The following is a 15175-nucleotide window of genomic DNA, read 5'->3' as shown; positions in this document are numbered from 1 at the left end:
CGTATCTCTTTGTCCTATCCAACAACAGTGATATCAAAAACAACAGCAAAACTACAACAATAAAACAATGAGGGCAACAAAAGGGAATAAATAAATTTTTTTTAATCTTAAAAAAAATATAAACAAAAAACTCAGTAAGCAATTTAGGGGAAGAGTGACATTTATCAAACTTAAAAGTTAATATTCATAACATCTATAAAGCCTACAAGTTAAAACAGCAAAGGTTAAGTAACGGAATAGAAAAAATTGGCAATGATTATAAAGTATAATAATAAGTCAGTGAAAGTAATAAAGTATTGTTGTAGAAAAAGAAATATGAGGCAAGTGATGAAAGTGCTCTTGCTAATGATCATGAAGATGTCAGTAACTCAATGACATATTCTTCCTGAAATTTCAGAAATCAGTAAAAGTAGCTGGAATGGACAATTCTCGACTTCCACCAAAAGTGTCACTGGGGCTCAGTGCCGTCACTATAGATCCGCCACTCCCAGTGGCCATTTTTGCTTTTTTTTTTTTCTCTCTCTATTTCTATTTTATTTGATAGGACACAGAGAGATTAAGAGACAGGGGCTAGAGAGAGAAAGAGACCTGCAGGCCTGCTTTCCCAATCATGAAGCATCCTCCCTGCAGATGGGGACCAGGGGCTCGAACCCAAGTCCTCACACATGGTAATGTGTTAGCACAACTGGACATATGACCACCTGGTCACCTACAGAGTGGTTTTTTAAAAAATATTTATTTGTTGCCCTTTTGTTGCCCTTGTTTTATTGTTGTAGTTATTGTTGTTGTTATTGATGTTGTTGTTGGATAGGACAGAGAGAAATGGAGAGAGGAGGGGAAAACAGAGAAGGGGAGAGAAAGATAGACCTGCTTCACCACATGTGAAGCAATTCCCCTGCAGGTGGAGACCCAGGGGCTCGAACTGGGATTCTTTGTGGGTCCTTGTGCTTTGCGCCACATGCGCTTAACCCACTGCACTACCGCCCGACTCCCTACAGAGTGGTTTTTGAAGAATGGTTTGATGTGGACAGTATCTTTATGTATTATTTCAAGTTTTATCAATCACTCCCTTTTTTTTTACTATTTAATTTATTTATTAGATAGAGACAGAAATTGAGAGAGGAGAGGGAGATAGGTAGTAAAGGAAAGAGAGAGAGAGAGACACCTGCAACCCTGTTTCACCACTCATGAAACTTTCCCCCTGCAGGTTGGGACCAGGGGCTTGAGCCTTGCAGGGAGAGAGAAAAAAGAAAGGCTTATGTATTGAAAAGCTAAATAAATTAATTGATTAAGGTGCATTACGGACACCCCCCCCCCTGTCCATAGTGCTGCCTTGTGGTCCCGGGGCTCAAACCTGGGTCCCTTTACAAGTTAATGTGTAAGCTATTTCCAGGCCTCAAAGAGAAATCTTTAAATAGAACCTGTGCAGTAATAAATATGTATATGTATATGTATAAAAAAAAAAAGGTGGTTGAGAGGCCAGGTGGTGGCGCACCTGGTTCAGTGCTTAAATTACAGTGTGCAAATACCCAGGTTCAAGCCCCCAGTCCTCACCTGCATAGGGAAACCTTCTCAAGTGGTGAAGCAGTACTGCAGGTGTCTCTCTATCTCTCTCCCTATCTCCCCCTTCCCTTTGATTTCTGGCTGTCTCTACTCAATAAATTAATGATATTTTTTTAAAAACTTAATTACTTTATTTTCTTTAATCCTTTGGTGCTGGGAATTGAACCCAGAACTTCATACATGCAAAGTATGTCCTCTTAAGTGCGAGCTACATCTCAGGCCCTGAGATTAACCTTTGGAAAATTCTGGACTTTTTCCTAACATTGATTTTTTTTTTTCATCTTACTAAAGTATGACATAACATAATTTTTTCATGTTCTTCTCTTTACAGTTGTTGAAAAGCTCAGAGAAATGATGGAAGAAATTGAAAATGCAATTAACACTTTCAAAGAAGAGCAAAGGCTGATGTATGTTTTAAACTCATTTTAATATGAAGTTCAGTTTTATCAGTTATTCTGCATAAGTTGTACACAGATCATTTTATTGTTACATCAATACTAGTCTTTTTTTTTAAAGCAACTGAACATGTCTTGTTTTAGAACTGTTTTCATGTTCAGAGTAAATTTTTATTTTATTATTATTATTAATTTTTTTATTTGTTTTCCCATTTGTTGCCCTTGTTTTTTATTGTTGTTGTAATTATTGTTGTTGTTATTGATGTCATCGTTGCTGGATAGGACAGAGAAAAATGGAGAGAGGAGGGGGGAAGACAGAGAGGAGGAGAGAAATACAGACACTTGAAAACATGCTTCACCGCCTATGAAGTGACTCCCCTGCAGGCAGGGAGTCCGGGACTCAAACCAGGATCCTTACTCCAGTCCTTGCGCTTTGTGCCACGTGCGCTTAACCCGCTGTGCTACCGTCCGACTCCCTTAATTTTTTTTTTACCAGAGCACTGCTCAGCTCTGCCTTGTTATGGTGCAGGGGATTGAACTTGGGACTTTGGAGCCTCAGACGTTAGAGTCTCTTTGCCTAACCATTATGCTACCTACCCCCGCCCCAGAGTAAAATTTTATTTGCATGTCCATTTGTACACAATACCATCCTACATAAGAGTTTGAAAGTTTGTTCATGTCTCCGAGGCAACTTTTTTTTCCGCCTCCAGGCTTATCACTGGGGCTCATTGCCTGCACTCTGAGTCCACTGCTCCTGGAGGCCATTTTTCCCGTTTCTGTTGCCCTTGTTGTTATTCCAAGGAAACTCTTTCAAGGCTTAGATTTATACAGGCTTCAGCAATGGCAGATGGGGAAGCTGACATGAAAAGACTCAAAAAATTCAATTTGAGGGAAAAGAATGAAAAGACAAAATACACAGGCTTATATCTTATCATTCCCACGTTGTTAACATCTAGATATGAAGAGCTTCTAAAAGAAGAGAAAACAACTAGCCACGAGTTGAATGCCATATCAAGAAAAATCGACACCTGGGAGCGGGGAAATTCAGAAGCAGAGAAAGCTTTTAGAGCCATGTCCAGCAAAGTTCCCATAGACAGAGTCACAGTGGGGGCTTCTCTTCCCGAAGAAGTAGTCGACTTTGAAAAGTTCCTCCAGCAGACAGGAGGGCGGCAAGGAGGCTGGGATGACTGTGATCACCAGAATTTCCTCAAGTTTCGAAACAAACATAAAGGGAAGCCGACATTTATGGGCGAAGTGCTACAACACCTTCCTGGAAGGACGCAGGATGACGTCCAGCAGCATGAAAAGTGGTATCAAAAGTTTCTGACCCTGGAAGAAAGAAAAAAAGAGGTACTGAAAATAGTAATAATAATCACAGTTGTTGTTATTTTGTTGCATACATCTCTGTTGGGGTGTTAAACCGGGAATTGGTAAAAAATATTAATTGGTAAATTGTAAACAATTGGTAAATAATATAAACAAACAAAAATAATAAAGTCTGTTTTCCAGCATGCCAAGCGTCATGACGCTTGGCATGCTGGAAAACAGACTTTATTATTTTTGTTTGTTTATATTATTTATTTTTCCCTTTTGTTGCCCTTGGTTTTTTTATTGTTGTTGTTCTTATTGACGTCGTTGTTGGATAGGACAGAGAGAAATGGAGAGAGGAGGGGAAGACAGAGAGGGGGAGAGAAAGACAGACACCTGCAGACCTGCTTCACCGCCTGTGAAACGACCACCTTGCAGGTGGGGAGCCGGAGGCTCGAACCTGGATCCTTATGCCGCTCCCTGCGCTTGGCACCACGTGCGCTTAACCCACAGCACTATCACCCAGACTCCTGAAATAGACTTTATTATTGGCACTGTCCCAAAATTAGCTCATGCTCAAGATCTTCCAGGCCCTGATTTTCAGCAGAATTTTCCTTTTATACGAAAGGGAAAGTTGACAAAAATAATTCAGTTATGCATACAAGGTCTAAGAGATGGGCAGAGTTCATAGAAGGTCAAAAGCTGTCAGGGCTTTTACAAACACCAGGAGGTGGAGTGGGGGTTAAGTTTAGATTGGTGGGTGGCTTAAAGGAGTCTGGTACACGTAGCTGCCATGAAGTTCTGTACACTACTTCAGGACCACATGGTTAGTTAGTTTACTAATCTCACCACTTCATAAGGTATTTTATAGTCTACCCCCAATCTTATAGGTTCAATGAAGTTTAAAAATTTTTTTATTATCTTTATTTATTTATTGGATAGAGATAGTCAGAAATGGAGAGAGGAGAGAGAGATAGACATCTGCAGTCCTGCTTCACCACTCGTGAAGCTTTCCCCCTGCAGGTGGGGACCGGGGGCTCGAACCCAGGTCCTTGGGCACTGTAACATGTGCACTCAACCAGGTGTACCACCACCCGGCCCCTGAATTTTTTTTTTTTTTATAATTGGGGAGTATAGTTTGCAGCACAGTTGTTGACACATAGATACAACCTCTGTTCCCTCTCTCCTCAGAGGCTTTTTGCTTTGGTGCAAAATACCTCACTCAGTCCAAGTTTCACCTCTTGTTTCTCTCTTCCTGCTGTTACTGCTTTGTTTCTACCTACCTGCGAGTCAGATCATCCAGCATTCATCCTTCTCATTCTGGCTGATCTCATTCAGCATGAGAGCCTCAAGGTCCATCCAAAAATGGCAAGGGAAATGGCTTCGTTGTTTTGTTTTGTTTTGTTTTTTAACAGTTGCAAACTGTGCTCTCCTGGAGATATACCATAAATTTCTTACACTTCCTCCTGTTGTTGGGCATCTGGATTGCTTCCAAAAAGCTGTTTAGCCTGGAACACATTGTACTGCTATGAATGAACAGAGGTGTGCAGGGTTAAATGATTTTACCAAACTAATGGAACTCTAGTTGGATTTTCTCAGTATCAAAATTAAGAAAGAAAGTAAGGGGTTGTAGGGAGGGGGAGCTGGGAAAGAAAGGAAGGAAACAGTCCTGAAGGAACTCAAGGCCTCTTGCATAGAGGATACCACCGAGCTATCTTATAGACTTAATCTTTCTTCCTGTCGCTCTTTTTTCTTTTTTCACTCCTCTTTCCTCTCTCCCTCCCTCCCTTCTTTTCTTTCTTTTTCTAATTTAGTAAGGGGGGAAAGAGAGGGAGGCACAGGAGAGATGTCTCAGCACTGCTCCGCCATCCATGGAGCTCCCTGATGCCTTCTGTGCTGTTCCATTATACTGCCAGGGCTCACGCCCAGCCTTCACACATGGCAGAGCAAATGTCTCCCACCACCCCCACCCCCAGTTCAGTTAGAATAGTTTGTCCCAGAAGACGCATCCCAATAAATTTTAATCTTTCTTACATCTTTGTTTTTTTTTTTTATTATTATGCTTCTTATTACACATATTACCTTGAGTTTCTTTAATTTGGCATTTATTTATTTTTTTTAATTTTTTTTAAATATTTTATTTATTTATTAATGAGGAAGATAGGAGGAGAGAGAAAGAACCAGACATCACTCTGGCACATGTGCTGCCGGGGATCGAACTCAGGACCTTATGCTTGAGAGTCCAAAGCTTTATCACTGCGCCACCTCCCGGACCACTTGGCATTTATTTTTAAAAGTATTTTTTGTGTGTCTCCCCTCCCCTTTTCATATTCTTTTGCTGAGTTCTACCACTATTGTGCATATTTTTTTTATTTTAACAATTTTTTTTTTTTCTTTTACTAGAGCACTGCTCAGCTCTGGCTTATGGTGATATAGGGGATTGAATCTGGGACTTTGGAGCACAGAGTTTGCATAACCATTATGCTATCTAACCCCACCCTATCATGCATATTTTATTTGCCATGCTTCTTATATGAGTTCAAATTAATTTTGCAGTATGATATATACTATCTCATCCACTCTGCAGCAGTTTTTTTCTCGTTTATTTCATTCACATGTTTGTCGGACTTTCTGTGGTGGAGAGTCTTCCCGGGCACAGACTCTTGGTTTACCTGCTCTGTTGCGCACCAGATGCAGGGGCCTAGAAGAATGTTCCAGGGCAGCAGGGGTGGAGCCATACAGGTCTCTCTCTATGCCCGATGCTAGTGTCATGACAAGAGAAGACCTGGGGACTTGTCTCATGGGCAATCCGTTTATTGAACAGCAAAGTAGGGCTTATAAGGGGTTGTAGGAGGAAGTAAGTTATCCATTCCATATATGGTTTGGGAGGAGAGGGACAAAGAGAAACGGGGTTGGGAAAAGGTCAGAGCATCCCTAGTAAATGTTGAACAAGGGGTTTAGTTGATCAAAGGAATGAGGGAAGTAGGGTTATCAATAACTAGCAGAGAGAAGACTTAAGAGAGGAGACAGATCATGTAGGATTAAAAGGGTCAGAGAAGGTGCAAGAGTAAGGGGACTATCACTGATTATAGTTTGACAGAGAAGAAAAATGATGTATGGGTCATATGATCAGAGAAGATGGACTTCTATTAACCTCTGAGTAAATGAACCAGCTGGTTTAAGAACGAGGAAATGGGTTGCAAGCAGAGTCTTTTGTGAGGCAGAGAGGCTGATAGAGGGAACTTTTCCCTGGTGGTTGTTTTCTTCCATGCTCAATCTCAAGTAGAGAGACTGACAGAAAGGTCGTGTCATCCGGGTTCCCACTTTTCAATAGGGGGTCCCACCCGATGCTCAACCATGCCTCACAATTTCCCCACACATGTTGGAGAGTGTTCTTATTTTTCTTACAATACCTAGTAGGTTGCCAGACTATTATGTATTCAACGTTTATATTGATTACATTGGTTTTAAAAACACTTAGCCTGGTCCCCACCTGCAGGCGAAGAGCTTCAATAGTGGTGAAACAGGGCTGCAGGCATTTCTCTGTTTCTCTCCTCTCTATCTTTCCCTCCCCTCTCAATTTCTCTCGTTCTCTATCAAATAATAAATAAATGAATATATTAGAAAAAAACACTTTTAGACCTAAGCAAACACCATTCCACAATCAATATTCTTTTTATGGACTTGAGGCTGTATTTTAAAATGTTTTTTAATAGTCTGTGAGTTGGTGCTGTGATTCAAGCATTAGACTTAAAGGCATAAGGTCTTGAGTTGAATCCCTGACATCACATGGGTTAGAGAGGTACTCTGATATTCTCTCTCTCTCTCTCACTTGCTTATATTGATAGATAAATTGGTTTTTGGTAAGTAAATATATATTTTTCTTTTTTTCATTCAAAATACTTTTTAAAAAGATAGAATGAGTATAAAGCATTTATTGTGATTTTTGCTAGTTATAAGTCCAAGATATATGTTTGTTCTCCTCTAACTTTTTTTTTTTTATTATTTATTTGTTTATTATTGGATAGAGACAGAGAGAAATTGGGAGGGAAGGGGGAGGTAGAGACGGAGAGAGATAGAGAAACACCTGCAGTAACCACTTGTGTAGCATTCTCCCTGCAGGTGGGGACCAGGTGGTTGAACCCGGGGCCTTGAGCACTATCGTATGTGCACTTAACCAGCTGTGCCACCACTTGGCCCCCTAACTTTTCTTTTTTGAGCATCTGCTCTGTCGCAGCTTAGCTTCACACTATGCCTAATATTGTATTGGGTTGTGCATATACCCAAATATCTGGTGAGTAAATATTTTTCTCTTGATATCTTATTTTTTTGTAATCAAGTCTATTCAGAACTGGAAAACTAAAAAGCAGCAAAAGAAAGAGGAGTTCTTCAAGCTAAAGGAAAAGGCAGAGAACATGCCTATGCCTTTTCATAATAAACAAGAAAATAGCCAGAAGCAAAAGGAAGAACAAAGGAAAAAACAGAAGTTGGCTGTGGAAGCCTGGAGGAATCAGAAAAGCATAGAAACGTCCATGAAATACGCTTCCCAGTTAAAAGAAGAGGAAGAGAAAGAGAAGAAGCAGCAGAGAGAGCGGCAGCGCCAATTTAAACTGAAGCTACTACTAGAAAGTTACAACCAGCAAAAGAAAGAGCAGGAAGAATTTCTGAGACTTGAGAAGGAGCTGAGGGAAAAAACAGAAAAGGCAGAAAGAAGGAAAACTGCTGCTGATGAAATTTCCAGGTTTCAAGAAAGAGTAAGTAGATCCATGACCTAAATTGCTTTTTTTTTTTATTTTTCTTTGTTGGGGAATTAATGTTTTTCCTTCAACAGTAAATACAATAGTTTGTATATGCATAACATTTCCCAGTTTTCCATGTAACAATAAAACCCCCACTAGGTCCTCTGTCATTCTTCTTGGACTTGTATCCTCTCCCCCACCCACCCACCCCAGAGTCTTTTACTTTGGTGCAATACACCAATTCCAGTTCAGGTTCTACTTGTGTTTTCTCTTCTAATCTTGTTTTTCAACTTCTGCCTGAGAGTGACATCATCCCATATTCATCCTTCTGTTTCTGACTTATTTCACTTAACATGAATTTTTCAAGGTCCATCCAAGATCAGCTGAAAATGGTGAAGTCACCATTTTTTACAGCTGAGTAGTATTCCATTGTGTATATAGACCACAACTTGCTCAGCCACTCATCTGTTGTTGGACACCTGGGTTGCTTCCAGGTTTTGGCTATTATAAATTGTGCTGCTAAGAACACATGTGTACACAGATCTTTTTATATGGGTGCCCTTCTGGTTGCTTTAGGGTTCCTTTGTTCATCTTCTTCTAGATCTTTAAGATGTGCAATCAGGCTGTTTGTGCTTTTTCTTGTTTCTTTATGTGTGCTTGTATGGCTATGAACTTCCCTCTCAGGACTGAGAGGGAAGTTCATAGCTGTGCCCCAAATATTTTAATAGCTTGTGTCTTCATTTTCGTTGAACTCTCAAAACATTTTGATTTATTCCTTAATTTCCTCTTTGACCCAGTAGTTGTTAAGTATTGTACTGTTGAGCTTCCACATTTGGGGACTATTATTAATCTTTTGTTGATTGTTAAGTGTTAGTTTAATTCCACTGTGGACTGAGAAGATGCTTGGGATGATTTCAATGTTCTTGAATTGGCTGATGCTGTCTTTGTGGCCTAATATATGGTCTATCCTTGAGAATGACCCATGTGGACTTGAGTAAAATGTGTATTACAGTTTCTTGGGGTGAATGTCTCTGAAAATGTCCAATAGTTCTAGTTTATCTATCTTCTCATTTAGCTCCCTCATTTCTTTAATGATTTTCTGCCTGGATTATCTGTCCAGTTGAGAGAGTGGGGTGTTGAAGTCCCCTACTATTAGTGTGTTGCTGTTAATATATTGCTGTAGCTCTTTCAGTAGATGTTTGATGTATTTAGATGGCTTCTCATTGGGTGCATAAATGTTAATAATTGTTAAGTCCTCTTGATTTACTGATCCTCTGAGCACTAAGTAATGTCCATCCCTATCTTTTTAAATTTTATTTGTTTTAAGATCTATCATGTCAGATATGAGAATAGCTGTTCCTGCCCCTTTTTGTGGGCTGTTGGCTTGTATGATAGTTCTCCTTTCACTTTGAGTCTGTGTTTGTCTTATTGAGTTAGATGGGTTTCCTATAGACAGCATATTGTTGGGTTGTGTTTTCTGATCCATGCTCCTACTCTATGCCTCTTAATAGGTGAATTCAGGCCATTGACATTTATTGATATCAAAGATTGAAGATATTTTAACGCCATTCTTATAGATTTTTAGAGTGTTCTGATATATGGCATATTTATGGTGATCTGACTGTTTATAGGAGACCTTTCAGAACTTCTTTCAGGGCAGGCTTAGTGATAGTTGATTCTTTCAACTGTTGCTTGTCTGAGAAAGTTTTTATGCATCTATCTAGTCTGTGTGACAGTCTAGCAGGATATAGTATTCTTGGTTGAAAGACTTTCTCATTGAGCACTCAATAGATATCTTGCCATTCTCTTCTGGCCTGTGTTGTTTGTGTGGAGAAGTCTGCTGCTAATCTTAGGGGTTTTCCTCTGTAGGTGACTCTTTATTTATTCTCTTGCAGCCTTCAGGATCCTTTCTTTATCCTTATTCCTTTCCATTCTAAATATGGTATGTCTTGAGTTAATTATGTTTGGGACCCTCTGGGCCCCTTGAAACTTTGTCTTTTATGTTGTCTAGACTAGAGAAGTTCTCAGCTATTATGTCCTGAAGAATGCTTTCTTACCCTCCCTCTCTCTGGTAAGCCAATAATGTGTATATTATTTCTTTTGAAGTCATCCCATAGGTTTCTGTTGTTGTTTTCAGTATCTCTTAATCTCTTTTTAAGATCTCTTCTTTTTTAGTTGTCTCTAATTCGTCCTCGATCTTGCTAAATCTGTCTTCAGCCTCATTGATTCTATTCTCTCTCCCATTCTACTGTTTTCTGGAGTTCATCTATTTTGTTACCCTGTTCTGATACAGGGAAAAACTAGCTTGTTCAGCTAGTTTTGTTGTTAGCTCAGCTATTTCAGCTTTCAACTTTGTAATAACCTTGAGATAATTAGTGTTTTCTTTCAGAGTCTCATTTGTTGTTTCTGCATTTCTGATGACAGTTTGTTCAAACTCTTTACTTACTCCTGTTATTATATACTTAACTAGTGTTTGGATGTTGACATCATTATTTTGTTCTCAACCTTCGGGGGACTTTTAGGTGGACTCTTGTCCTGGTTCATTTCTGCAATATTTCTTCTTGTTGGTTTAACCATTTTGTATAGTATGTTATGAGGTCCCTCTCTCAGTATTTTTCAAATTACTGACCTTGGTGGTATTATTTTTTAGGATTTACATAAACTTGAATTGAAACTTCTAGATAAGCAATCAAAGGACAATGAAAAGGCAGAAAAGCAAAGAAGACTGACAAAATTAAAAGAAAAGGTATTCTGTGCTGAGATTAGTTTATTTTTATTGTTCTTTTCCTAATTCCTTGATTTGTAAAACACAAACATAGGGGCTGGGTAGTGCCTCACCTACTACATGTTATCATGCTTAAAGACCTGGGCTTGAGCCCCCAGCCCTCATCCTCAAGGGGTACGTGCAGCACTGGTGCAGTTAGTTGTCTTTGGTGTTGCAGAGGATTGAATCTGGGACTTCAGAGCCTCAGCCATGAGTCTTTTTGCATAACCATTATGCCGTCTACTCCTACCTTTCTTGCCTTTCTAGTAGAGACCCCTCTCTGTCTCTTTCTGTCACTCACCATCTTTAAAAACAGCAACAACAGAAGTGGCTACCAGGAATGGTAATGAGCCCCAGTGGTGAACCCAGAGAGTAGTCAGAATACATATACAAGAATACAAACATAGAGTCAGCAAGATGGCATACTTGGTAGGTTGCCTGCTTGTCAGGGTTGTCATACACACAACCCAAGTTGGAACTGAGCCCCCACCACAATATGTGAACCTATAGTATCTTTCCTCCTCTGTCTATCTGAAAATGTCAGCCCCAGCAAGTTAATTTGTCGGGGTTGTGTTGCGGGAGAGAGAGAGAGAGACCAGGAACTCGTGGCAGAGTGGGAACACAAATTATTCATGTGGACGCCCCAGAGTCAGCTGTGAGTACAGCGGGTTTAGGCCACGTGGAGCTAGCAAAATGGCTGACTCCCACTATGCACACCAGCCCTTCTCCAGGTCTTCTTCAGGTCTGGAAGCAGAAGAGAAAAACAGGGCAAAACCAGAAACAGCAGCGTGTTTTTGGGTAAAAACGGAAGTGGCAAGTCAGGATGAAATTGGCTAAGGAAGAGGGTAGAGAAGAGAAAAAGGCATTCTGGTAACTTCCTTAGTAATGGTTGCTATAGTTTTTTTTGCTGGCTGGAACGGGCAATACCCTGAGGGGATAATGTGGTGGCAGAGGAGTCATTTTTTAAACAAGGCAGAAGATTGATATGTAAATAATAATACTCACATGGAAATATGGTGGTTTGTGGGTCCTGCCTAACTCAACCACATCTTCACAATTTCCGAACATTAATTAATTTAGAAAATACAAACTTAGGGGCCGGGTGGTGGCGTACCTCGTTGAGCCTATATGTTATAGTAAGCAGGGACCTGGGTTCAAGCACCTGCAGCGGGCAAGCTTCACGAGTGGTAAAGCAAGGCTTCAGGTGTCTGCAGGCCACTCTTGGTTCCCTGGTCACAAGGGACGAGGGTCAGAGTGGCTCCCCAGGGAGTCCCGGGGTAACTGCGTGTCGGGGGCAACTTGTACAGAGAAATCTCAGATTCATTCAACTCCGGGAGCAGCCTCGAAAAGGTGGGCAACCCGTTTATTAAAAGAAAAGGCAGGCAGATATACCCCAAATTCTAGGGGGAGGTTGAGGTAACCATTAACCCAAACACAGAGCAATACAATGCATAGTCACAGACTGTTTGATCACAAGTAAAAGATTATGATACAAGGTTTGGTCACAAACCTTACAATGTACATTTTTCCAGAGATAGATTACAGGCACTTTAGGGCGGGGGGGGGGGGGGGCAGCTGAGCAATCAGGATGTTTGTTGTCAGTTTTGTAAGTTAACCACACATAGTAATCCATGGCTTCTAATTAAAGAAGGAAAGGGGGGAGGTGTGGCATGTGAGAGAGGTGCCCATGTTAGGGGGTCCAGCCATCATAAATTCCAGAGGTCGGGGGAACCAGCCATATCTCAACCGCGGGGGGTGGGTGAGAGGGGTGGGTGAGTGGGGGTCAGACCCACTCAGACCTCATAGAAACTACTGCCTGGACTTTTCCCGGGCAATGTGTCCATTCCCCAACAGGTGTCTCTCCCTCTTTATCTCTCCCTTCCCTCTCAATTTCTGGCAGTCTCTACCCAATAAATAAAGATAACAAAAATTTAAAAAAGAAAATAAAATACAAACTTAAATTCCATACTTTGATAATAAATATCACAAAATATAGCTTAATAGCTTAGTACAGTTTTCAATTATTGGTTTATTTATTTATTTGATAGAGACAGCCAGAAATTAAGAGGGGGAGAAAGATGGAGAGAGACAGAAACACCTGCAACCCTTCACCACTTGCTAAGGTTTCCCCTTGCAGATGGGAACTGGAGATGCTAACCCTGGTCCTTGTGCACTGTAATATGTGCACTCAACCAGGTGTGCCACCACCCAACCCTGCTTAGTACAGTTTAAGAAACTGTTTGAATTCTCATCATTTCATATTGTAAGCCCTTCATTTTCTTCTCCCTTTGTTAGTTCTCCTCTTCCTACTCTTCATATTCATGTATTCCTGTGTGAACATCTCCGTTAGATGTATGGCAGTGATGACCACTGCTCAGATCTAAAGCTACGGGTATCTCCTGATGACTATTTATCCTAACTCATTGTCTGTCAGTGCCATAATCAGAACTTTGCTGATTTCACTTATCTCATAACAGAAACAGAAAGCAACGTAACAGAATGAAAAAGAAAAAAAAAAAAAAGGTTTAGCTAGAAAATTCAACCAACATCACGGCTTATTATGACGTGGCCCAAATTTTATTTTTGCTTTTAGCACAATAAAAAGTTCACCACAGTCTTTCTGTTTGTTTGGCTAATATGAAATATGTGTTAACCTATGCTTTCTTGGGCAGGGGTAGATAGCATAGTGGTGATGCAAACAAACTCTCATGCCTGAGGCTCCTAAGTCCCAGGTTCAGTCCCCGCACCACCATAAGCCAGAGCTACGCAGTGCTCTGGTTAAAAAAAAAAACCAAACAAACAACAAAAAAAAAAAACTGCTTTCTGTTACTAAGGATCTCACTTACTAGTATTAATGAAACAGTTCATATAAATTAATTGACACTCATTTTACTGCTGATTCCAGGTAGAAAACAATGTTAGTAGAGATCCCACGAGGCTTTACAAACCTACCAAAGGCTGGGAGGAACGAATCAAAAAGACAGGACCAACAGGCTCTGGGCCCCTTCTCCATATACCACACAGGTAAAGAGGAGTTTGATGGTGGCTGCGTCAGGATGATGTAATAATAATAACTAGACGTGCCTCTTTGATACCGTTTCTACTTCTGTGTTGGAGCTTGTATGAAAACGTTGATAAAGTATCTATATCTTTTTATTTTACTTATTTATTTATTTTACTTCCCTGAGGCGTCCACTTTTTTCCAAGTCATTTTCTTTTTAATTTTTTGTAATTAACAGTGGCTTTGTAAGGCATAGCTCTGCACCCTACCCACTATCAAAGTTCTGTGCCATCCCCCGCCCTCCCAAAGATAACCGCCATAATCCTCACAGAGCCTTAAGAGACAATTTGTTTGCTTCTGCTGTTTTCTTTTATTTATTGATTGGTTCATTTATTGATTGATTGATTTTACAAGTTTATGTGTGTATCCATTCTTTAGATTCCACATACGAGTAAAACCTTCTGGTGGTTGTCTTTCATCTCTTTTTCTCACTGAGCATAATCACCTCCAGTACCATCTATTTTGTTCCAAAGGACACAATATCCTCTTATTTGACTGCAGAGTTGTATTCCATAGACTAGATATCCCATAACTCCTTTAGCCAGTCATCTGATGATGGGCATTTAGGTTGCTTCCACTCTTTGGCTACTGGGAATAATGCAGCTATGAATAGAGGGTGAATATGTCCCTTCAAATTAGTGTTTGAGTATCCTTGGGATAGATGCCCAAGAGTGGTACTGATCATAATGTAAGTCCATTTTCTAAAACTTTTTTTATTTATTCATGAGAAAGATAGGGGGAGAGAGAGAGAAAGAGCCAGACATTACTCTGGTACATGTGCTGCCAGGGATTAAACTCAGGACCTCATGGTTGAGAATCCAATGCTTTATCCATTGTGCCATCTCCCGGACCACTGTAATTCCATTTTTATTTGTTTAAGGACTCTCTGTACAGTCTTACAAAGGGGCTGCACCACTTTGAATTCCTACCATCAGAGCCACAATCTTCACCAACACCTGTCATCTCCAATTTTGTTGATTTACCTCTTTTTTTTTTTAATTTCTATTAATAAAAAGGAAACACTGACAAACCATAGGATAAGAGGGGTACAGTTTCACACAATTCCCACCACCAGAACTCCATATCCCATCCCCTCCCCTGATAGCTTTCCTATTCTTTGACCCTCTGGGAATATGGACCCAGGGTCATTATGGGATGCAGAAGGTGGAATGTCTGGCTTCTGTAATTGCTTCCCCACTGAACATGGGTGTTGACAGGTCGATCCATACTCCCAGCCTGTCTCTCTCTTTCCTAGTGGGGTGGGGTTCTGGGGAATTGGATCTCCAGGACACATTGGTGGGGTTGTCTGTCCAGGGAAGTCTGGTTGGCATCATGTTAGCATCTG

The 15175-nt window shown here is 40.5% G+C and overlaps 1 protein-coding gene across 3 annotated transcripts in view; it reads left to right on the top strand.

The window, feature by feature from the left end:
- CCDC112 (coiled-coil domain containing 112) overlaps positions 1–15175 on the top strand; it is a 34512-nt gene that overhangs the window by 17269 nt on the left and 2068 nt on the right. For 2 of the 3 annotated variants that reach the window (XM_060177184.1, XM_016187616.2), the window contains 5 exons: positions 1895–1970; positions 2915–3308; positions 7607–8020; positions 10656–10751; positions 13675–13793. In XM_060177184.1, coding sequence (XP_060033167.1) covers positions 1895–1970; positions 2915–3308; positions 7607–8020; positions 10656–10751; positions 13675–13793 — 1099 coding nt within the window. The remainder of the gene's footprint in view (positions 1–1894; positions 1971–2914; positions 3309–7606; positions 8021–10655; positions 10752–13674; positions 13794–15175) is intronic. The other variant, XM_060177189.1, reaches the window with a different exon arrangement.

The sequence above is a fragment of the Erinaceus europaeus genome, chromosome 2, assembly GCF_950295315.1.
Source record: "Erinaceus europaeus chromosome 2, mEriEur2.1, whole genome shotgun sequence".
Taxonomy (NCBI): Eukaryota; Metazoa; Chordata; class Mammalia; order Eulipotyphla; family Erinaceidae; genus Erinaceus; species Erinaceus europaeus.
This window is presented reverse-complemented; position numbering and strand designations above follow the sequence as displayed.